At 42.4% G+C, this 25,290-nt stretch overlaps 1 protein-coding gene across 2 annotated transcripts; it reads left to right on the top strand.

Moving 5' to 3' along the window:
- Positions 1-3,775: 3,775 nt before the first annotated feature.
- On the top strand, positions 3,776-24,758 carry LAPTM4A (lysosomal protein transmembrane 4 alpha). 2 transcript variants are annotated; one of them, XM_039531362.1, is made up of 7 exons: positions 3,776-4,017; positions 15,025-15,115; positions 17,628-17,704; positions 17,787-17,909; positions 18,707-18,802; positions 21,931-22,029; positions 24,106-24,758. In XM_039531362.1, exons 1-7 carry the CDS (start codon positions 3,913-3,915, stop codon positions 24,178-24,180), a joined length of 666 nt encoding a protein of 221 aa, XP_039387296.1. In that variant the 5' UTR covers positions 3,776-3,912; the 3' UTR covers positions 24,181-24,758. The 2 variants fall into 2 exon arrangements, with proteins under 2 accessions (XP_039387296.1, XP_039387295.1); XM_039531361.1 differs by having other exon boundaries at positions 3,778-4,017; positions 15,025-15,145.
- The last annotated feature ends 532 nt before the right edge of the window (positions 24,759-25,290 follow it).

Genomic DNA, 25,290 nt, shown 5'->3' with positions numbered 1-25,290 from the left:
TAGGAAGGAGAATATATCCCCAAAACTACAATATTAATCGAGCATGCCCTCCTATATGCATGCACAGTTCCAAGGCTGCTTGTACACTTGCATACTCTGGCTGTAATTCACCACCAAAGGTGTCAGTGTTACTGGTATGAGCGGTGGAAGAGCTAGTCTAGGTAAAGGGTCAGGTACATAGTGGTAAAACTGCCTGAGCCCTGTCTTAATTACATCTTCCATTATTGCTACCATGCGTGGAGCTGCACAACCTGACAAGATTTTCAAAACTGTGTGCGGAGTATGCCTGAGGTTAAGCTACTAAATAAATGGCCTGATTTTTCACTGTGTACCTCCCATAAAGTTCTATGTGTATTCTTTTACTTTCTGTCTTTAAGGGATGAAAATCCATAACTCACTGAAATCAATAGGGTGTGCAGGTGGCCATCACCTCTGAAAATCAGATCCTTACACCTTTGTGAAATTGCCTCTTTCATCTGTGGAACCACATGCTATTTTCTAGCTCATTCCTTACATACTTTTAAAATGCCACATTTCTTTCTCAGCACCACCTGCTTCTGAGAAAGAAGTAATAAGAACCCATGCAGTAGGCAGATATTGGACTACCAGCCCCCTCCCCACCCCCATAGTAGGTCTGATCCTGATCAGTAATAGACTGGTTTAAGCCCTGAAGCATGTGGTTTAACATTCCTTCCAAAACTGTTGTTTTTATATCTCTAGATATTTTTGTTGTCTGTCAAACTTGTCATTTCACAGTGCATGGTACCTTCTGATATGCTGCATCCACTACCTAGATCAGCCTCTCTTTGCTTAACTGATTCTTTAAGATTTCAAATTTCATCTCAAAACCAATCTCTTCTTTCTGATGTAAGACTCCCAGCTCTCTAATAAGATGACTGAATTGTTATTCTTCCTCATAGGAAGTCTTCCGGGAATAGAAGGGAAAGGAGGCATGTAATTACGAATAGGGTGGGCGATGCATCCATGAGGCAATCCCTATATTAACATGTGGTCCTCACTATGAAATTGATTGGGAAACTGACCTACATAGTTTATCTGTATTGATATATTATGTATATGCAGGATTTGAAGCTTTGATTTACATCCTGCACTCTTAATTGGGCTCAGTAGGCCACGTTGATTGAAGCTAATGGAGCAACACCATAGTTGGCTCAGTGCGTTGTATTTATCTGTTTATATAATCACAAGTATCCACCCAAACTATAAACAAGTATTACAGCTGACAAACAAGTATGAGCTGAATGTTGGACAGTGATTTTATTGCTCAACTAAAGCTACTTTATTTACTATTCTTGTGATCAACAACAGCCTACTCCATAATAATGCAAGGAAAGGGTTTTTGTTAACTATGGTCTGGAAGGGTCAAGAATTCATCCTGTAATTCTTTCATGAATCCAAGTGGCTCAGCTCCAGGAATCTTCTCAAGGCAAACTGAAGTTTTCAATATCTAAAAACACAGACATTTTACCTACTAGCTATTCTTATCATCCCCAGAACTGATCTTCACTGTGACTGATCAGGCAAAAGCTACCATGCTTAGGGCAGTAATGGAATTGAGTCTTTTGTCTAGTTCTGTTCATACAAAGATTCCCAAAGACTTGGTAAACAGTTTTGTTATCAAACTTTGATGTATAATGAATGTAATTTATTTTTTCTCCCAGTAACCACATTTATGGATGTGATACTAGTGTAATAATTACAGAGCTATGTGTATTTATCATGCTCTTTTGACTGCATCACCTGCCCTCTGCCACTAATCCTTCTCTACCAGAATTACTTTCAACATTCCAAACCACAAGCCAGAGAAAATCAAAATTTAAAAAAAATCAAATAGTCACATAAATGACTTTTCCTACTACTCCTAAATGTGGAATTCTGACCCTCACAGCCAGCTATATTACCATGGTCTAACACCCAGGACAGACTAGATTCAGCCTTGCACCAGTGCCTGTTTTCTATAAATAAAAATGTCATGCCTGTAAAGTCTGTTATCTCATGGCCCCACAGGCCTAGAAAAAGTAATTTTACTATTAATCTTCCCAGTTTCCAAGGGGAGTCAGTGCTCACTTCCAGCCATGCAGGAGATGAGATATCAGAGTTTACATTTCTGACATTTTATGTACATAATTTTTAGAGGATTTTATGGTTCCTCCTCAGCCTTATACAGTTTGACACATGGTAACTAAAGCTTTATAGGCGAGTCATTATGAAAAATAGTCCAAATAACATTTTTAGAAATTTTAAAACAATTGCAAGAGAATTTTTCTGTGATATCATATCCAAAAATCCTGAAGATATGAATAAAGCAGGCATCCAACCTCATGCTAATAAAAACTTTACATGACACTCTGTCACATGTTCCCTATACTTATAACTCCCATATTTCACCTGCCTACTAACCCTCACCCTCAGATCCAGCTGTTTTAAGTAGTTTGGACATGAGTTAAATTGCCAGTAAAAGGGAAGGTACTATAATCTAACTACATAAAGTATATGGGATTGGCGTATCACATTAAAGGGCTCAAAAGTGGTGACAGTGTTAGATCAGTAAACAAAGAATAATAATAAAAAAAAACCCACGCAAAGTTCAAAGTGATTCATTTTATTTGGACAAACTTTTTAAAAAAGGCAAGTTTTCCAGAATCAGCCACTTTATTTGATGTAATTGATTTTTATGAAGCAAGAGATACTTGAACTCAGAACAACACAATTTTTTCCCCTCTCTTTCCAAAAGTATCTATCTCAGTGGAATGATTAGTTTCCTAATAAACTATACGTAAAATCCTGGTCACATTAAGTTCAGTGGGAGTTTCACTATTGACTTCAATGGAGCTAGGATTTTATCTTGCAAGTCAGTGTCACTTACAGAAACATTTCCCCGTGGGTAATTTATTTAAGAGGTTTCCTTTCTGTGATATACAGTATTATTATTTTGCTTTTACTCTAATGTCCATTTTAAGGAAAGTCCATTTTACTTTGTGTCCATTTTAAGGAAAGTCCAGTCCACACTCAAAACCCTGCTTTTTCCACTATCTTTCTGTAAGGTTAATTATTTAGACATTTCATCAAATTAATGTGATTGACTCTGATAAACATTTAAATGAGCAGTTAATTGTTTATTTAATAAAATAAGGATCTTGGTTTTTGAAGGAACCACCTTCAGCCTCTTTGGGAGACGGGAATTGGTGCTGCCCAGGCTCAGGCTGGTATTCCCCCCACGTGGTGGATGCCTGTGTGCACAGAAGCGGGCACAGCTGTGTACATGCACCTCCCTGTGCTGGATCCAGGTGCTGGAGTTAAAGTCACTCCCCGGCCCGCCCCGTTCTATGCACAGGCGCCTCTAGGCGCCCTGCACCAGCCACCTGCGTCCCAGCTGCACTCGCCCCGCCCCCTGCTCAGCTGAGCCCCTCCCTGCCGCAGAGCCCCGCCCCCTGCCTATGTGATCTCCAGCCCCTACAGAGCATCACCCTCCTACCCATAGGAGCCCCTCCCCTTGCCTAGGTGAGTTCACCGTATGCAGATCTCCCCTTCCTGCCCGGTTGGGCCCCGCCCCCTGCTAGGCAAGGCCCGCCCCCTCCCTCCGTCAGAGCGCCTCTCCCGGCCGCTCTCAGGAGCGCTGACCAACTTTCCCGGAGGCAGCTGATCTACATTACAGAGATGCTGTGCGATGATTGGCGGAGTCGGCTGCCAATCGCCTGTTGCCGTGGTAACGCCCCCGCCCGCCTCGGCCTCGCTCCCTCGCCCCAGCTGTTGGCCGTTGATTGGCCAGAGCGGCGGTGATACGGCGGCGGGGCTGCGCTCCTCTCTGCTGGAGAGGGGGAAGGGGCCTGTCGATTGAGACAGCGAACGAGCGAGCGGCCCGTGTGAGGAAAAGGCGCTGCTACCGCCGCTATGACGTTCAAAGGCAGCCGGGCCCGGGACCGTTTTTACAGCACCCGCTGCTGCGGCTGCTGCCATGTCCGTACCGGGACCATCATCCTGGGGACGTGGTACATGGTAAGAGGCTTCGCAGCCCGCGGGGAAAGAAGGGGGCTCCCTCCGCCTCACTGCGCTTGTGTGGCGGAAAGGGGGCGCCCGCTCGCACTACGCATGCGTAAGGGATTGGTCCGTTGCTGGGCCGGCAGGCTCCCCGAGGCATAGGCAGTGCAGGGGGAGGGGGTAGCTCAGTGGTTTGAGCGTTGGCCTGCTAAACCCGGGGTTGTGAGTTCAATCCTTGAGGGGCCACTTCGGGAAGTGGGGCAAAAATCAGTACTTGGCCCTGCTAGTGGAGGCAGGGGGCTGGACTCGATGGCCTTTCGAGGTCCCTTCCAGCTCTAGGAGATAGACAGGTTTATCTCCAGTTATTATTTTTTACTTTATACGGCGCATGCGTGTTTGGGGCAGAGACGTGGGTCGCCCATGTTGTGGCGCATGTGCGGTGCCTGTTGTCCTGTGTGCGACGGTTTGTCGTTTTGTGAAGCTGCGTGAGCTCTTCTGGGGGGAGGGGGCCGCTCTCTTCTCCCCCCCCCCCCGCCTTCCGTAGGCCTCCGCTCCTCCCCCCGCCCCGCCTTGGAAAGGGCTTGTGTCCTCGCCCCTGCACTGGCCAGTCGCCGCCCAGCCCTTCCTGCGCGTCTCCCCAGGCTCTGGCTGGGCGGCGCTCTGTGCACGACGGGACCGGAGTCGCTGCGAGCCAGCAGGGCCCTGTTCGCATTCAGACCCCCCCCCCCCTCCCGGGACTCAATGCTTGTGCGGGGCCCCAGGTTGTCGCTCTCCACAGACTGCAGGGACCTTTTGCCCCCTCACCGCTTCTCCTCAGTGGAGGAGAAACAAGTAGCACCGAACTTGTTCTCTCATCTGGCCCCTCTCCTGCTGCTCTCTGACCGGTTGTTTAGGGCTTATCTACACTACTGAGTTTTGTTGACAAAACTTACGTTGACATCCAAAAGTTGATAAAACAAAAATCGCCAAAGGGTGTTCACACTTGCTCCCTCTGTCGACAGATCATGCCCACATTGGGGACACCATCGGCAGGGTGAGCAATGCAGTCGGTATGTATACCACAGTGCAGTGTTGTGGGAAGGAAGAGCTGATTGGTGCGCATCTTGGGATTCTTGCCAAGTTCTCCCACAGTCCCCTTAGCTGCCAAGAGCAGTATCATGAGTAGCTCTGTGAGCTCTCCCTGCTGAGGAATGGCAAAGCAGCACAGCAGTCTGCCTGCTGCTGTGTTCCTAGTGCAGGGCAGAACAGGAGCATTCCAATGATTTGCTCTTTGTTCCCCAAAGGGAGCAGCACACAGATACTTCCTGGAGCTTTGAAAAGGGAGGGGCGCATGCATGCCTACAGGGCAGCAGAGATCAAAACACTGAGCAGAGCACTCAGGGCAGGTGTTGCCAGTTCTGTCCACAAAACAGTCAACAGTGTCTACACTGGCTCTTTTGTCGACAATAAAGGGAGGGGAAAAGACAAGTATCTCGTAGGGGTGGGAGTTTTTTGTTGCCCAAACTGGGTGTTTTTCATGACAGAAGTCCCATTGTAGTGTTGTATTTTTTGGCGACAAGTGTGGACGAGCTCCTAGAGTGTCGGTTTCCCAGGGCAGAGACTGTTCTCCTCAGTGTCCTGAACAATGCTGGAAGTGTACTGACCCTCCTCCCCGTGGGTTCATGTCTTGCTGAGTAGGTAGAGGATAGTGACAATAAGATGGTGTGGTTGCCTGAATGACTAAGATGTAACCTTTGAAAGCACAATAAGATTTTTTAAATGAATGTATAAACCACCTTGAAGAATTACCGTAGAGTTTGAGAAGGGTCCTGGAGGAGGGAGTGGATGCTTGGTGGACAGGGTCAGAACAATAGTTCCAAAAATGTCAGCATGAAAGAATACACATAAGTGGGTGATCACTCCATGATCAAACTATGATGAGTGAAGCAAGCATTGGAGACCAGGGAAGAAAACAAATGGAAAAGAGCAGACACATAAGAGACAGCTAAATTGTGAATAGTTATGAAAGTTGTGCGAGAGGCTAAATTTATTTGGGAAGTGATGGGGAGCTAGCAGTAAGATATAATCTTTTAGCCACTCTTTAAAAAAAATAAAATAAAAAACTGGACAAGTTAAATGCATTATGTCATCTTTTGCTATCAAAATGTAAATTTCCCCTGCTCCACCCAGCTAGTGATGATATTACCCCTTGCCCACTTGTTAAATTTTCCAGAAAGCACCTTTCTGGTTACTCCATATTGCGCCTCATGCTTGGGAGAGGTTTCCAGTAAAAAATGCAAAACTAATGCATTATTCTCCTTTGCTCTGATGATTACAGAAACTTGACAATGGTTTGGCTGTTGGTGTGTTATCACCGACTCGCCTACTGATCAATATTGCCTCATTGTTTTCTTCTACTCCCATTTCTATCTATTCTCTTGGTTTCTTTTGTGTAGATTGTAAGGGACTTGGGGCAGGAACTGTCTTCTCCCCCCCCATGTGTTTCAGCAAGGCTTAATGCAGTGGGGTAATGGTCCATGACTGGTGCTCTAACTTAATATTAGGGTAATACTGATAAAGCTCTGAAAATAGGTGCAGATTTCAAGAGAAAATGCGACAGAAAAGGCCACAGACAGATCTCTGGGGAACACTGATGAAATCTAGGAGGGGAGCAGGAGTAGGAATAGATGCCAATATATTCAATCTACCCTTTGTTTGCCCTTCCAAACAGTCTCTGGTGCTTTTGGTCAGACAGGTAGGACCTTTGCTCTGGATGTGGGTGGGATGGGGAAGGTGAGGCAGTGTCCTGAATAAGACAGAGGTCTAAAAACACTACTAACCGTTAGCACTAGGGCTCAAAACTAGTGTGAAGTGAGCTAAATAGGGTTATGAAGTAACTACTAGTCTCAGGTGCAGCCTGAGTCATTCCCCCAGCTTCTGGGCTGGGGGAGGAAATGGAAAGCAGAGTAGCCCAGAACTGTTGCTCAGTCCTCTGTATCATTGAGGCTGGGATGCACTGGTCTCATTGCAGGACAGGTGAGAAGAGCCGATAGTGGGTGGGGGTGAGAGAGTATGAAGGGGGGAAACTGTAAAGAGAAGTTTGAGGTACTAACAAAAATGTTGAGTGTGCACAGAGAATGAGGAACTGAAAATGCGGGTGGGAGAACACAATATACAGACAGAAGGGCTAAAGTGGCAGTTGCTGTCAAAATTGCGTCTTGGTGTACCTGTTTCTAGATTTCCCAATTTCTTAGAATTTCTGGGTTATTTTTTCAGGGTTTCTTTATCATTTGGGGGGGGGGACGGACGGACGGACAGTTGCGGTTAAGTATGGTTCCACAACTTGTGTCATCAGTAGAGTCTGGACCTTTAGATCCAAATCACCTCTGGCACCTTAGCTAATGGAATAACTGACCGCAATAGTAGATAGTCATCCTCAGTGTGGACCAGCCACTAGTGTGGGGACAATCAACATTTTGCTGGTGGGCTTAATAGCTGTCTGCTGACAGCAAAGGAAGGTAGAGACCCAAGACTGCTTGGCTCCATTCCAGGTTGTGGAGAGAAGTGTACTGAAGTGCAGTGGTTCTCAAATTTATTTGATTATGTCCCCCTTATTTGTGTCTGTTGTAGTTTATGCCCTGGGCACCCAATCAGCAGCCGAGTCTCACTCTGGCCACCCAGCTCTGAATGTGCCCAGTAAGTTTGTTTTTTCCCCTAAAGCTTCTCTCACCCACTCCCTTGAATACATTCTGTGCCCCCTAGTGTGAGATCCTCTGCTCTAGTGGTTATAATGCCTTCTGTCTCAGTTCCCTTAGGATGCCTATCTCTGCATCACCCCCTCCCTGACTCTTGCCTCTACTCCCATCACACCTCAAATTTCCTTGAGGCTTGCAAAAAGCGTATCCATGCCAATAATGCAACATTTTTGCTTCAAAGATTGGAGCTGCTAAAGGTTCTCAGTGAAATGTCTGTAAGAATTATTTTTAACATTAGGCAAAACATTAGTTTTTCCTTACCTTGTTCTCAGAAATTGCTGAACCATTTTATCTGAAACTTCCAAAAATTTCAGCTGAAGGCAGGTACCTGGCATGGAAAACCTTAAGTCCAAGCAATTGGTTTGACAAATTTTAAAGGCAATTGAGGGTCTCTTAATAAAAAGTGTCAGGCAATCTTCATTATGGTGATGCTGTCAGATTGAACTATAATAGTTGAGTTGAAATGTAAGCTGTTCATTTCTAACCTTTGTTCTTCAGTGTTTAAACTTTGTTTTGGATTTTATGCTTCCTCCTCAGCCAGGGGTGGCTCCAGGCCCCAGCATGCCAAGCGCGTGCTTGGGGCGGCATGCCGCGGGGGGCACTCTGCCGGTCGCTGGGAGGGCGGCAGGCAGGGTGCCTTCGGTGGCATGCCTGCGGAGGGTCCGCTGGGCCTGCGGCTTCGGTGGAGCCGTGAGAGGTCCACTGGAGCCGCGGGACCGGCGACTGTCAGAGCGCCCCCTGCGGCATGCCGCCGTGCTTAGGGTGGCAAAATGTCTAGAGCCGCCCCTGTCCTCAGCTGTAATGAAGAAACCGTCTATACTGGTAATCTGTCTGGATTACACACACTCTCAAAAAGTGATAGTAAGGGCAACCCAGGATCTACCCTTCCCTGAGGCCTTGTCCCACTCACTCCATCTCCCCTGCCCCTCCATTGCTCGCTCTGCCCCACCCTCACTCACTTTCACTGGGATGGGGCAGAGGGTTGGGGTTCAGGAGAGGGTGTGGGCTCTGGGTTGGGGTTGAGTGGTTTGCAGTGTGTGGGGGGGCTCCAATCTGAGGCTGGGGTAGGGGATGTGGGGTGCAGGCTCTAGGGAGCTTGGGTGCAGGAGGGAGTTTGGGGTACTGGCTCTGGGAGGGGGGTTGGGGTGTGGGCTCCCACCAGTCAGCAGTGCAGTGGGGCTAAGGCAGGCTGCCTGCCTGCCCCAGCCCTGCACTGCTCCCGGAAGGGGCTAATGTGCTGCTGTGGCCCCTGGTGGGGGAGGAGGGGAAGGGGACAGCATGGCTCTGTGTACTGCTCCTCTGTAGGCACCACCTCTGCAGCTTCCCTTGGCCACAGTTCCCTGTTCCTGGCCAATGGGAGTTTGCAGGCAGGAGCAGTGTGCAGAGACCCCTGCCCCTCCTCCCCTAGGGCCACAGGGGTGTGCTGGCCACTTCTGGGAGCAGCATGGGGCTGGGGCAGGCAGGCAGCCTGCCTTAGCCCTGCTGTGCTGCTGACTGGTGGGAGCCCGCACCCTGAACACCGTCCCAGAGCCAGTACCCCAAGCCCCCTCCTGCACCCCAACATGCTATCTTCACAGCAGCCTCGCTGCACCACTGGAGACAGACGGAGATCATGATCGCAATCTACTGGTCAATCCTGGAGACTCTCCCAGTCGATCAACTGGTTGGTGACCACTGTATTTCGTAGTCTGGGACCTAACCAGTATGGATCTATGTCAAACAAAGGTGATGCCTAAAAGCAGAATAAATGAATGTTAAATACTCAAAACATTTGCTCTCGGAAGTCTAGTTCTAAAACTTATTATTTTCTTCAGTAGGAACTGGGGCCCAGATCCTCAAAGCTATTTAGGTTCCCAACATTCACTGAAATCTGTGTAAATTGGAAGCCTAAATCCCTTTGGAAGATCTGGGCCTGAATTCTCCTACTCACCACCTAGATATTTAACAATGTCCAGGGACTTTCTTGGGAGATTTGTGATAATTTGAGTTTCAGGATCATTATAGTTCCTTTATAAATAGTTAACTGTTTGACAGCCAGGAGGCTTTTCCTTCCCTTCCCCCAAATGATCATAAGATGTAGCTTTAAAGCTCTTTCTTCCCACAGGCTTTCTCACTGTGCATGCAGCTTCCAGAGACAGGAAACATATGTATTGTGTTGGCGGGATCAAGTCAGAGTTCAATAAACAGACTAAAAATAATGGCAACTCCCACTGAAACAATGCTATCTCCTTTTGGCAACAAGCTATGGTGATTCAGTCACCCTCTAGTGAAGTACAACATCCAATTGTTTAGTTGAACCTTCAGAAGTGGAGAAGTTTAATTGCGTTCAGTAATGAGCAAATATTAATGATTTACAGAAATAGGTTTTTTATTTAAAACATGAGGGTTTTTGTCTGAGATGCAGGGAAATAACCTAGTTTTTCCTCTTAAAAATATACTTTTTTTTTTTTAAAGTAAGGGGAAGCAGAGGGGAGTGCAGCTCTCCTCTCTCTCTCTCCCCCCCCGCTCCCAAAAATAAGAATCCTCACTTTTCAACTTATGTTATCATGGTGTAAATCTGATGGTTGGAGGAACCTAAAATTTAGGACTTTTGAGCCATGAAAGTGAAGTACTTGTCTGCTTAGGCACTGGAAACACTGGCCCAAGAGTGAGACAGTAGTATCCATTAATAAGTCAACATTTGTCAAGGTACCACATTATCCTTCCTAAATAGAAGGAGAAACTGGATACCTCAGATATCCGTTTGTGGGAGCTGCTGCATTTTAACAGCTTCTGTTATCCACTGGATTCAGAGTAAAAAGAAATGTAGGTAACTTTTTTTTCTTGAGCTATGTATATGTGCAGACTATCTTATTTTGAGACTGGTTATTATCCTGAGTGTGTAAAGTGGAATACAACTTTTTAAAAACAAAACGTCTTTGTTAAAGTATTGGGTATCATGAAATTAATTTGATTAAATCTTAATATAACATAGCTCTGAACACACAACTGAGCCTCTCTCTTTTTACTCCTTAGCAAGAATAGGGTAGGGAGGCTGCTGTGCATGCCAAAGTGTTTCCCTCAGCACCCACAAACTGGGGCAAGGGCGGGAGCAATAATACAATTGATGAGGTGGTTCTTCAGGTCTATAGATTCCATACAAATGCTGCCTGCAGTGGTCTTCTGGCTCCCTTCCCACCTAGAGCTAAAAATGTTCAGTTTAATAACCAGGCCCAAAATGTGTAGACTCCATGGCTGAACATGTTTGTAGTCCAGAACATACGGTGACTCTGAAAACAATTTTAACCCTGCTGTTCTCATAGCTATTACAACTTCATCTTAACAGCAGCTACCATCCTTTCAGATGAGGAGAGTAAGACTGGACTCTTCATTTGGAGTCATTAGTGTTTCTTAATTGAAAAGCTTTTGTTGATCATTGTGTGTCATTCCTTTATCCTAGTAGATGTAGTCCACCCCCAGTCTGACATTTTAGGTAACAAGAAAATAGGGCTCGAAATCTAATCTGGGTGTCTCAACTGGTAGTACAAATAGAATCACCAGGCCAGACTTTTTTTATATTTTTTTGTGAGATGGGTGGGTTATGACTTTTTATCAGAGTCCATGTTACAAATGTCAGTCTTGATCAGAAATAAAATCCCTAAGACTTCATACTCCCATCTTTCTCCCTCTCCTTGCATCATTTTGGGTAGACAAAATAAAACATAGCTACGATACTTACAATGCTGTTAATGAAACCAAATTTTCACTGAAATGTTAGTACTTATTGACTGCTTGTCCCAGTTGAGTGTTGTTTGGACACTGGAATCATGACTCTACAAACATATTTTGACCCTGCTTTTGTCATAGCTTTTGAATTCTTCTAATGCACTAGAAATACTCATCTGCATGAGTGCAAATCTACTGAAGATTTACTTTAGGTGTTACAACTTGAAGTGTTGATAAATCTCTGGCTTAAAATTGTAGATTATGGAAGCTGAGCTTTAATGCATTATAGTGAAGCTTTTTTTTGTATTGCTAACCTAAGTGTGTTTTTAATTGACTCAAACACTGGCAATGATTACCTGCAGATGTATCATGTACTTGGCTAGAGTTACATGAACCTTTTTGTGTTTTGTGAAGGTGGAGTTAAGGAGTTCTCAAAGCTAAAAAGCTAGTTTCCAGTATATAGCTATTCAGAGTGCAGACACCCTGGTTATAAGAATTTATAATCTCCTCTGTGATGGGTTGGATCACCAAACCCCCCTGGGGAACTGCCAATTAATGTGCCAAGACTACATCTGCCCCTGCTTTCCCTGCCAGCCTGGGACTCCAGCACCCTGTCTTGTTGAGCCAGACACACCAGTCCGCTCCAACACAGACCCAGGGTCTGAACCACGTGCCCCAAAGCTGCAGGCTTAACTGAAAGCAACTTACAGAAGTGTTCCTGTCATTAACACTCAGATGTCCAACTCCCAAAGGGGTATAAACCCCAAATAAATCTTATACCCTGTATAAAGCTTATACAGGGTAAACTTATAAATTGTTCACCCTCTATAACACTGATACAGAGAGATGCACGGCTGTTTGCCCCTCCTCCCTCCCAGGTATTAATGCATACTCTGGGTTAATTAATAAGTGAGAGGTGATTTTATTAATTACAGAAAGTAGGATTTAAGTGGTTCCAAGTAGTAGCAGACAGATTTGCATGTTTTATTTTATTTTGCTTAGTAATTCACTTTGTTCTAAGTCTAATACAGTAATAAAACTGAATATAGAGAAAATCTCACCCACAGATGTTCCAATAAGTTTTTCACAGACCGGACACCTTTCTAGTCTGTGCACAATCCTTTCTCCTGATACAGCCCTTGTTCCATCTCAGATGGTAGCTAGGGGATTTCTCATGATGGCTCCCATTTTTGTTCTGTTCCACCCACTTATATATCTTTTGCATAAGGTGGGAATCCTTTGTCCCTCTGGGTTCCCACCCCCTCTTCTCAATGGAAAAGCAACAGGTTAAAGATGGATTCCAGTCCAGGTGACATGATCACATGTCACTGCAAGACTTCATTACCCCCTTGCCAGCACACACGTATACAGGAAGACTTACAAGCAAAACAGAGCTATCTACAGACAATTCTCCTGGTTTATGGGAGCCATCAAAATTCCAAACCACCATTAATGGCCCACACTTTGCATAATTATAATAGGCCCTCAGTTGTATTTAATATTTCTAGTTTCAGATACAAGAATGAGTGTGGTTATCCTATTTGTATGATTGTATCATATTATACGCTTTGTAATGATGCCTTACAAGAGACCTTTTGCATGAAGCATATTCCAGTTACATTATAGTCAAACTCATTAGGCTATTTTCATAAAATCATAGAGTACAACATACCATCCTCTCCATATGAAGAGGGTTAGATTGAGTGAGACTGACAGCATTGGCCTCAGTGAGGAGATAAATAAGTGCAGAGATGCTTATGATGGGAGAGTAGAAAAGGTGAGAAACATGAGACAGAGCAATGAGAACACAGATGAGCAAAGTTACAGGAAGATGTAAAATAGCAGACTCATAAGATGCAAATGGGCAAACTATCCAGAATATGTACTGCATGTTAAGACTGAGGTCCCTTGGTAAGGTGCTTTCTGGTGGGGAACATGCTTGTATAAAGCCTGATGCCACAATTGTGATAAGCACCAAATTCATCTCCACGCCCCCCCCCCCAAATAAAACGACCACCAGTAGAATTAGAAAAAAGTGAAGCTGAGAATATACTTGAAGAAAAATATTTGGCACTTGTAGTAAATGGTCTGTTTTTCCTGGGTTTGGTCTGTTTGTGGTGGTTTGCTGTGTATGTGAAATCAGTGTTTCAACTGAACTCCACCACCACCTCATCCCCTTGAAAACTTAAGCAAATGCATTTTTAACTTTCAAAATGTGGTTAGCGGAAGACTAAAGGGTGTCTAACATTTAATAAGCACCTTCAGTTTCATAATGAGCTGTTCTGGTTACAGAAGACTTCAGTAGTTGTGCATTAATCTGCTGCCATTGCATCAGAGACTCCTGGAGCTTGACCAGCAAACAAGGGAAAACCTGGTTTAAGTATTTCAGTGTATAGAAACTGCAAACCCACACTTTCCTGGACCTTCCTTCTAAAAATACATCCCAGTGGAGGCAGGTCTTTCTGAATGAGAAATGTCTGCAGGGTGAAGATACTCTTAATTTTTGTCATGCAAGAACCATATTTCAGACTAACTTTTTCTAGTTTACATTAGAGACGAATATCAAACTATAATAACTAATTACTAACATCTAATGTTGTTGGATGCTCTTGAAAAATATCTTACTCTAGGCTAATCAGTTAACATGGCTAGTTTTTTGTTTTTTTCCTGGTAGTTAAACAGTTTTTTTGGAAACACTGAGACCTAGTAATTCTAAACCACAATAAGGACTTTAAATGAGCGATTCAGGGGGTTGCAGCAATAATGTAAAGAAAGCAAATGTTATCAAGCATTCGGGCATACAGCCATAAGGGTTTAACTCTGAAGTATATCTAAACAAATCCTACTGAATCTTGTGGGGCAAGACTTCAGGTTTTTTTTAGATTTATCCCCTCTTGAACTTAGGGTCTGATCTGGTTCCCATTGAAATTAGGCTTTCTGTTGATTCACATGGAAAGTGGGTTGGACCAATGGTATCTAATTTCCCCTCCCCAAAGCCTCCCTTCACTAAGGCTACTAGCTTGGGTGGAAAAATACTTGTGCTGCTAAACGGCCTGCAATTTAAATGAATAATAGGATGGTTGTAAATTACTCTTGTGCTATATCTAATTGTAACATTGTCTGTTAGGTGCATTAAGTAGAAACACTTTTTAAAAAGGTATCTTATGGTGTCATGTTTTATACCTTCTTTCCTTTCCTGACTTTACTCTACTCTTTCCGATCAGCTCATGAGATGGATTTCTTCTTCCTTGCATTGTTTAAAAGAGGCTTTTGACTCCTCACACCCTCCCACTTTAAATGAAGTAAGGAGTGGGAGTGGGGAATCGAACTTGGAAACAAAGTTGCACTGGCTGAAGTTAAGGGGTGACTCTTAAACCAAGACAAGAGTGTCCAACCCAGCTTTTTGTACCAGTTTAAACTGGTTTAAAATTACACCTTTGGTTGACTGTGTGCAGCTTTCCTGTGTAGACAAGGCCAAAGTTTGCTGTGTTCTCATCTGAAAAAATGATTTCTGAAGCACATGTTAAATCTTTATCTGCTATATTGCAATTATAAATAACTTAAGTAACTGCAATCTCTTTCTCAGGTGGTGAACTTGTTGATGGGCATCTTGCTGACTGTGGAAGTGACCCACCCTAATTCAGTGCCAACCGTTGACCTACAGTATGAAGTCATTGGTAATTACTATGGTTCTGAGAGAATGGCTGGTAGGTGTCGAACTTCAATGTGCCCAGATCGTTACTTTTCAGAAACTAGTGGAAGGGTGCATTCTCCTAGTACAAAAACGAGGAGGCCTTGTGGCACCTTAGAGACTAACAAATTTATTTGGGCATAAGCTTTCGTGGCTAGAATCCACTTCATCAGATGCATGAAGTGAAAAATACAGGAGCAGGTATAAATACATGAAAGGATGGGGGTCGGCTTATGCCCAAATAAATTTTGTTAGTTTTAAGGTGCCACAAGGACTCCTCGTTGTTTTTTGCTGATACAGACTAACATGGCTACCACTCTCAAACCTGTCTCCTAGTACAGTGGTTCTCAAACTTTTTTTGTACTGGAGACCCCTTTCACACAGCAGGCCTCTGAGTTTAACCCCCCCTCTCCCTTATAAATTAAAAACATTTGTTATATTTAATACTACTATAAATGCTGGAGGTGAAGCAGGGTTTGGAATGGAGGCTGACAGCTTGTGACCCCCCCCAAGGCATCCTGACCACCAGTTTGAGAACCCCTGTAACCTAGCGCATCTTGTATTGCTGCTGTGTAATTTATTTAAATAAAGTCTCATCTGCCAAATGTGTGCTCATGTTTATCATAAGTCAGGGGCTATACTCTGCTGTGGCTTTAAAAAAAAAATCAGTGTTGTGAAGGCCTGTTATGTAAAACTTTCATACTGTTTTGACTTCATATCTCTCTAAATATATACGACACTTGAAAGCAAGTGGGGTAGATACTGCTGTTTTCTCTACCACTTTGTAGGTTGGCAGATACCTGTAGTCTCTTAAATTAAACATTTGCTATCCTTGTCTTGATTACTTTTACCTACCGATAATTTTAATTTGATTAAATTACATTGGAAACCAAATTAGCTGTCTCTTTTACTGAACTTTGATTTAACTTATTTCAGAAAGATCTGGATTTTCAAGGACTTTGTTGCTCTTTTTCAGAAGCCAGCTATAGCTATTGTGCATGAGTCTGAATAACTTATGTAAGAACAAAATGTACTGAAAATAGAAAATTTGAGTAGCTTAGAATGCTAAGAACACTTAGTGAGTCTGTACTGCAGCGTCTTTAAAGTCATCTTATTAGTTCTTTGACTGTCAAGAATGAATAGTACACAGGGAAAACTATTAAAAGAAAATTCATAGAAATAGTTTGATACTATTTTTTTCTTTAAAATTTTTGAGAATCCCAGACCAAGAAAGAAATGGTATATGTATTCTAAAGATGCAACCATTGAGCCAATATCAAGGCTTATGGCTCAGTGATTGCACCTTTGTAGGTATTTGACTGTGTAATTTGCTAATATTATATAATCCAGTATTGGGTATATAGAGAATTGTGTGGTGGTTTTTAATGTACCAGGTGCCTTACAAAAACAAGCAAGTCAGTCCTTCTCCCAAAGAGTTTACAACCTGAATTCAAGATGATACCAAAAAGTGAGGCTCAAAAACAGATGGAATAGTAAAGATGAGGATGACGATAAGACCACATGGTTACTCAGTAACACAGCCTGATGGTTCCATAACTTGTATTCTGTTGCGTGGCTGCGCCCCCCCCCCCCCGGTGTGTGTGTGGTTTTTTTTTTTGAGAGATGGCAATGTGTTCTTTGGATTGGGTGAGGTGAGGTGGATGAGGCAGTATCATGAGTATAAACCTGGGAGCCAAGGACTCTTGAGATCTGATCTTTTCTCTGACCCCTTATGAGCTGACCTTGAGGTGCTGAGCACCTGGAATTTCCATGTGAAGTCACGTAAGCACCCCTTGTCTTAAATTCTTTGGGAACTATAGATCAACACTTCAGAAAAATAAGGCTAATCTTTCTGTTGCAGTCTCCTTTAAACTGAGTCAAATCAGTTTCTATCTCTGATCAAAATAAGAAATTATTTGTGACCAATAAAAGGATGAACATAACGTAGTTTGCAAATGGCAATTGCTTTTGTCATCAATCTACATGAAACAAAAAAGAATCTTAATTATTCAGACCCCCATTAATATCCTGAATACTACTACCATATGGCTTTTGTTTGAATTTAAGCCTCTTCTGCTACTTACTTGATAGAAGGTATTGCAGTTTATGGCATTCTGCTCTGTTAAAGAGCAATTTGCTTTCTATGGCTACTGATTGAATTGTGTGATCAAGCAACTTTAAAAGCTATAGATATGGTGGAAGTTGTCCAATTTTCATATGAACTATTTTGCTGTTGTGGATTGTCTTAAAACAGAATCAAATTAACTGTTTGGGTGAATGGTATGGAAGGTACTATAATACAGACTGCTGTTGCTTATTTGTAACGTGTAGCTATGGGTGCAAAAACAAAATGAAAACAGTTGGCTATACCGATTATGGGATGTGGCTAGTAGACAGGTAGATCTTGTGTGCTCAAATTGGAAATACTGAAATTATAAGTCTGTTAGAAGCTACCAAAGGTGGTATTAATATAACTTTTGTTTCCCATTTTAATTCAGAAAACACATGTGTTCTCTTTGCCATCTCACTCCTCCTGTTCACGATAAGTGCAATGATGGTGTATGGAGCAATTGCTGTAAGTATAGAACTGAATGCCATGAATAAACTTGGCTAATGTGACTTTCAGATTAACAAACTCCATTATTTTTTTTTTCCAGCACCGAGTGGGCTGGCTCATTCCATTCTTCTGTTACCAGCTCTTTAACTTTGTCCTCAGTTGCCTGGTTGCCATCAGTTCTCTTACTTACATGCCAAGAATCAAAGAGTATCTGGATGAGTTAGTAAGTGTCTAGTAAATTGGGTTAGTATTTTACAGGTGACAGTCTTGGTTTTGATAATTGGGATTGTAACTAAGTTTTTAATAGACTAGAGGGTTTATGACATTCCAGTCAAAGAGAGGATCAGTCACGTTCAGGCATTAAATAAAGCACTAAGCTTAATGACAAGCTAGATTTGGTAGGTAGCATAGACTCAAATGACTTAAATAATTAACTCCCTCAGGGCAGTTTTTTAGATCTTTACAAGTGTATGCTTAACTTAATATAATGAGTTCCACTCAGATACAGGTCTGGTCTGGGGACTGGAGTTCTGAATCCAAAGAATTTGGCTTCTGTTTGTAGGAGATTGGGGGGCCACCTTTCCACCCTCAACTTGCAGGCCAGCCTGGCACAAGCTCATTCTGACCCAGTCAGCATTAATTTGCATAAATTCTCCTTCCATGCTGCAAAAGATGTACTCTTCCTGAGTAGGATTGTGGGGTCAGCAGCTGCTTTTGAAGGTGGTCCATGGTGAATTGTGTTGCCATGGGATTGAGGGAAGGACTTGGTGGCAATTTTGAAAGCACAAAACCTCTCTGCAGCTGACCCATTCTCTGATGGTTCCCCTGCAGTCTGGGTTGAGATGGGACAAATATTATGCCTGGAGGAAGAGAGTGAGAACTTGAGACATTTCCTAGCTCTTTCATGTAAATAATCCATGAAGGGGAGATTTGGGCCCCTCAGTTTGAGCTAATACCAGTGTGAATATAGCCTCAGATTTTGACTGTGATATCTGTGGATTTTTTTTCTCCCTTAACTAGCCAGATTTCCCTTACAAAGATGACCTCCTTGCACTTGACTCAAGCTGTATTTTGTTCGTTGTCCTGGTGTTTTTTGCCTTATTTATCATCTTAAAGGTAAACTAGATACTTTGTATTTTAGTTGTTTAAATTACAAATGTTAAGTTTCAGAAGTTTGTGTATTGCAGTGTCCCTAATACGTGGTTGCAAACATATTCATAATTTGGATTAAGCATCGTGAACAATATTTTGAGGGTTTTTAAATTGGAGGATGACTTCAGTTTCATATTTGGCATAGTGAAATTGATACCTAAACTTCTGTAATTGCTGTGCTTACTGGGAATAGTGCTGTAGAAAGAACAGGTTTTTGTGTAGTGGGGGGTAGAAATAAACCTTCAAGCATGGTCTTTAAGTTTGCATCCTTCTGCAGTAAAGCTCACAAGGAAGTGGTATAATTAGACAAAGCACTTCATGCAGTAGCTTTGTTTTTAAACTTTACACAAATGGGGAAAAATGCTAGTTAATATTGTATATGACATTCTGGAAAAAGTAATATATTTTGTAGTGTTAAACAAAAGCATCCTGAATTTGATGAACTGGGCCTTCTCTATACCCTCCCAACCCCTGTGCCACTATATAAAGGTGTGATTATGTAAGTGGGGGAGATGCAGGTAGCAAAATTTTTTTTAAATGCTCCAGTGTGTTTTTAAGAGAGAAACTGAATTAAGACTTTGCTATAAAGGAATACTACTGTGGCTGGTATGCCTAAAATTAGAGCTGCCAGTTCATAGTCATATGTTCTTCATGCTTGCTTTTTGTGAGCAGACAATGTAGTTTACGTATTTATGGAAATGTACGCTCTGACACTGCCTACCTCCTAAGAACTGTCTAGTTAGAGTAAAGGAACAGAAGGGCATGCATGTGCTAGCACCAGCTGATCAAACCCAGTGACCAGCAGTGTGGAGAGTCAGCAAGTTACAATTTTCTGCTGCAGTCTTTGCTTTGGAACAAGGGTGCAACCACATTTTAAAACCATTGAGTGGTGTGGGAAGGGGTGGAACCAGAATGAACAAAATTAGTCTCTTGAAGTCTTCTGGAAAAAAGTTGAAATGCAAATTTTTTCTTAATTTTGTTAATGACTTCTGTGAAATCCTATACAGTAGAACCTCAGTTATTAATACCTTGGGGATGGAGGTTGTTCATAACTTGGAACAAAATGTTATGGTTCTTTCAAAAGCTTACAACTGAACATTGACTTAATACTGCTTTGAAACATTACTATGCAGAAGGAAAAAACATTGCTTTTAACCATCTTAATTTAACTAAAACAAGAACAGAAACAGTTTCCTTACCTTGTCAAATGTTTTTAAGCTTTCCCCTTTATTTTTGTAGTTTACAGTTAACATAATACTGTACTGTATTTGCTTTACTTTTTCACTGCTGCTGCTTGATTGCATGTTCCAAACGAGGTATGTGGCTGACCAGTGAGTTTGTAACTCTGGTGTTCGTAACTCTGAAGTTCTGCTGTATTAGAATAAGTGGCAAGTGAAGCTTTTTTGAACAGAACAAAACAGTTGTTACATACCAACAATAGGGCACCAAACACTTGTCATGTGTACATGCATGTAAATCTCAGTAAGCTTCAAGAGGCTATGTGTTGGTAGGCTATTAGGCCATAACTCGCTAAACTGTTTGTCATTTTTCCTTCGGCCACCTGAACAGTGCACAAATAGCTACATAATGCAAACTTGGAGTAGGTTTTTTCTATTAGAATAAAACTCATTAATTTCAAATGTATTACTATTTCAACTATGGTAGCACTTTGGAGCTCCAAGCATAGATCACTCTATCAGGCATTGTACTAACACCAAACAAAATGATAGTCCCTGCTCCGAGATGCTTACAATCCAAGTTTGAATAAAATACAGTTAAGCTTTTATTTTTATAATAAATTTATAAAAATAAAAGTGGTGATTGAGCCACACACTAGTACTAAAAGGGCATCAGGCTTTCTGGAGATAAGAGAAGACTGGCTATCGAAGCTGCTGTTTTCTTTCTCTTCCCCTCTCAGTTCTTAAATAGTATTGAGAGCCTAAAAGCAACTCCCAATTCAGGTCCCTAACAAAACTCTAGGTTCAAATCTATCCCTCTACATTTTGCATTGTTGTAGCTGCTCTGAGATGGGAAGACTGGTGGCTTCCTTGTTAAGACATTTTTGGTGCCCCCTTCTGTCTGCCTCATTCACCCATGGGACCTACTTCCTAGGCTCCAGTCCCTGACCGAACAATTTCTCTTCTCCCTACTCTCTTTCACAGCCTTGCTGCTTTCAGCCCTCTGCCTGGGCACTTAACTCACCCCTCTCTCAGCCCCAAACCCTTAATATCTGCTCTTTCATCTCCCAGCACTCTAGGATGTCAGGATTAGCTACAGTCTCATCTCTGCCTCCTTCCATCACATGGTGGTGTGGTTTTTGTGGGTTTTTTGTTTGGGTGGGTTTTTTTGGGGGGGAGAGGCTGTATCTGTTAGGTTTCTGGGATCCCCCCCAGCCTAAGGGGAGGATCTACAGGACTCAGAAACCCACTAATTGCGGGGGACAACTAATAAAAGAACAGGGACAGGAGTGTGGTCAAAGGGTCATAAGAAGGGAGCCTGCCGGGGACACAGAGCAGAGAACCCCGGACAACGCCCACTGGCAGTAGGGAGAGAGGTGCCTCTCTCTCAGCTGTTGCAGGGTTGGGGCCAGAGGAGGGATGCCTGTCAACTGGCTGCAGCAGGTCTGGGGCTTGGGGAGTGGCATCTCTCCCTGACACAGGCTTGAGTGCCTGCACTGAGCTTAATTGGCAGCTGCATGCCCACATAGCTTAGAGGGACCCAATGAAGGAATTACCTGTGAAGTACTTTTTACTACTGTGTTGCTCTTCCATGCAGTCCATTCCCCTGAGTTGGTGTGCTAGCAACCACGTGAAGGGGGTTAACATTGTTCTCTGATGTGCTGGAGATGTTTGTTCTCTAGATGTACATGTAGGCATATAGTGAAATAGTAACTTTTTGGTAGCTTTATTGATTAAGACCATGATTTGGGTGGGGACATTTAATATACAAGGCCAACTGGTTAAATACCTTGGGCCATATTCACTGCTGAGGGTAAAAAATTCCAATGACCTCAATAAGTTTGCACCTGCTTCTGTCAGCTCATTTTTAAAGCAAATTGATTTATTTATTAAAATGTAACTCTCATCTCTCAGGCCTATCTAATTAACTGTGTATGGAACTGCTATAAATACATCAGCAACAGAAACTTGCCTGAGATAGCTGTGTACCCTGCATTTGAAGCTCCTCCACAGGTAAAGTCTCTTCCTTAGACAAAGGAACAGAAATTGCCAGTTATTTTAAAAATTGATTTAATGTCTGAATGTACTTCTAAAATTAAACAAGATTACCCCTCAAGAGAATCAGTTTGAGTTACAGCTGCATTGGCTTCTATCTTGCCCCCATGGACTGTATATGAAAGAAATGAGTCAAATGAGGGGGAATGGAGTAAAACATGAATAAACAATCTGATTTAAACACATTTAATGCCTCTGTACAAGGTGCTGGATATAAAGTAACACATGGAAGACCTTTTGAGTGCAGTATTTAAATTTGACAAGACTATTGATGTTGAGGCAGGCAATAAATTATATGTGAATGCTGCAGTTCTGGTTTGGAGAGTAATATACAGGGCTCTGCAAATGTGAATATTCCTCAGCGGAAAGATGCTTTTGGAACCCTAATTTCATGTTTCTATGAGGCTGCTGGACAATGCATCATGCATTTAATTTTCTGATCATAGGTCAGATGTCAGTCAAGAGGGATCAGATTTTATTTAAAATTCTGTAGAATTTTTGTGCGACTCTGCCTCAACTGCTCAGGTAAAGCAAAGGACCACTATTGAATGGCAGCTTCCAGAAAGCCTGTAACACCCGATCTTTTTTTTGGAAAACTCGTCAATAGTACAACCGAGCTTCCTCTGCTTATTCATGTCCATACAAGGATAGCATTAGTTTCTAGGTGGTCAGGCTTTTACCCCCCTGTCCATTAACTGGACTCCATTTGGTCCTAATTCTTTGGGTTAGTAGCTATGGGACTTTAGACCACTACGATCCAGGTGCGCTAGCTGTCTGATCAGATCCTTGTCTCTTCAGTACTGGCCAGAAGTTCTGTGTGTCTGTTCCAGTATGCACCATTAGAAGTAAACGAAATAATAGGTACTAACTAGGGAAAACCGAGCAGCTCCTCCCTGTAATCTGAAGATGCTGGAGTTGGGAGGAGAAACACTCATCTGGTTACATATCAGTTGTTTCCATGTGAAGGTGCTCTCTGTCTCTGTACTTGCATGAACCCCACCACTATAGTACCTGAATATCTCAATGAAGCTTCTGTGGAAGTGTTGTGATCATTAGATCTAGTAGAGAAATAATTTAGGATTATTGGGAGCAGCAAATAAAAATTAGTTAACATATTATAGCTCTAGTTACAATGGGTACTGTATGACTCAGCTGCAGTACCAGTGGTTTTCCAGACTAAATAGTTCATGGAACTACAAATAAAAGAGAAACGGTATCAGGACCCAAACCTCAGTCCCTCCTACTTGGTTATTAGTGCATTTTTGTTCTGTGGGCCACCTATGAGAGTTCTGGGGCACACTGTTCCTATAATTCAGGAACCACTATCCCATACACATAGTAGCAGCATTCCACTAGCTTTGCAAGACTGGATGCTGCTAGTGACAACTGGAGAAGATAGTGACATGAAATTTATATTGGCATAGAGGGTGATGTGAATCAGTTCACAAAAGTGAACATACTTTCAGAGTCTAGAATGCAGTAGTTTCAGACACATCAATTAGTATTTCAGAGCCAAGAATGCAGATCAGCAACACCAAGCTGTGTTTATTTGTTTTCTTTATTTTGTGCTTCTGATAATCCTTTACACACACACAACCCAGGAAACACTCCTCCAAAGTGGGTCTAGCCTACTGTGTGTTTCTGCTAGAAAACAGATATAAACAATCTAAGATAATTATCAAACACTTTCAGAATTTGAAAATCTTATGTCAATTTGTTTTGACAGAAAATGTCTTTTCAACAAAACTTTTAAACGAAAATTCCAGTTTTGTGACCTTTTTTCCTTGGGAGTATGGAAGGCAAAACTGTTTCCCCTACTAGCTCCTTTGCTGCTTACTAGTAAAGGATAAAAATGGAATAGAGGTAATGGCTGAAGATTCAGCAGAAGAATAAGCTGCTTTTGCAACTTCTGGCATTACATTTGCTGTGAGTTTTGCTCTAAAATCTGCCTGGAATAGAGAATCAAGTTGATATGGCCTCTCCTAAATGACTCTGCAATCTCAGTTAACCTCAGTGTTTTTGTGTTTTCCCTAGTATGTCCTGCCAACTTATGAAATGGCAGTGAAGATGCCTGAGAAGGAACCCCCACCTCCTTACTTACCTGCCTGAACCAACTGTGCTTACGTTAGTTAACATCTGTACCAACTTCTTGGTTTTTGTCCTTTTAATCTTGCAAAATTGCTTAAATATTCAGGGCTTTAGGAGCAAACCTTTCTGTTGAAGGATGTTTGATATAACTCTACTAAGCAAAACACATCTGGCAGTAATTTTTTTTCCTGTTTGCTTTAGTTTTTGTTCTCTTTAATGGTCTTAAACATGTTTATTGCCTTAGGGTCTTGTACTGCAAACATTAGAACTACATGAGTGAAGTAGTACATGTGACATCAACGAAACAACTCATGAGTAAAGTTAGCCGCAGGCATACATGTCTGTTGGGTCGGGCTCTTAATTTGTAGAGTAATTTTTGTAAAGTAGTTCATAAAGACAATCTGATCTACCAGCAAAATGAGTTTTTTGCCTTTCTTTAATAATTTTTTTGGGGGAAGAGGTTGGGAGGGAGGTTTGACAGGGTGTGTGTGTGTGTGTATACATATTTTTTTACTCTGCACTTTTCTCACACTATCTTACCTTACAATTTTTGTTATCTATTGCCTTGAAACATTTTCAGGAAGAGTGAAGTTGGCACTAACGTTTGAAGTTTTACAACATGCTGTGAATGCAAGAAATAATGCACACAGAAATTACTTAAATGTGGGAGATGATGGTTGCATGTTTCTAATCTGTATATTTTCTCTATTTGTGATAAATGATACTTTAATAAATCTTTTAAGAAACATTTACTAGTAGTCCTGACTGTGTTTGGGGCGGCATGGAGAGGAATTCCCAAACAAATCGCTTACTGATTTGGTAATGATCTAAGGAAATTTTGTATTATGTGCTCATTTGTAGGAGGGAAAACTTCAACAGAAAACATGGCTTACGAGAAAGAGGGGATATTAGTCATAAGAACAAAATGACCATGTAATAGAATTTACATTCTCCACAATCTCAATCTTCTGTATCTAGGAAAATGTGTAACTTTCCAGTAAGCTGAAATGTAGAATAAGGGGATATTCTTCTTGTGCTGCCTCGCTTAAATTCCTCACGTCCGCTTTGAGTTCATGGTCTCGCTCTTCCTCCCCTACCCTCTCCTTTTCTGAGAAGGATAAAGTTTGAGAT

This window comes from Mauremys reevesii, linkage group 3 (genome assembly GCF_016161935.1).
Source record: "Mauremys reevesii isolate NIE-2019 linkage group 3, ASM1616193v1, whole genome shotgun sequence".
Taxonomy (NCBI): Eukaryota; Metazoa; Chordata; order Testudines; family Geoemydidae; genus Mauremys; species Mauremys reevesii.
The sequence above is the reverse complement of the archived record's forward strand: the minus strand, read 5'-3'. Positions and strand labels throughout refer to the sequence as shown.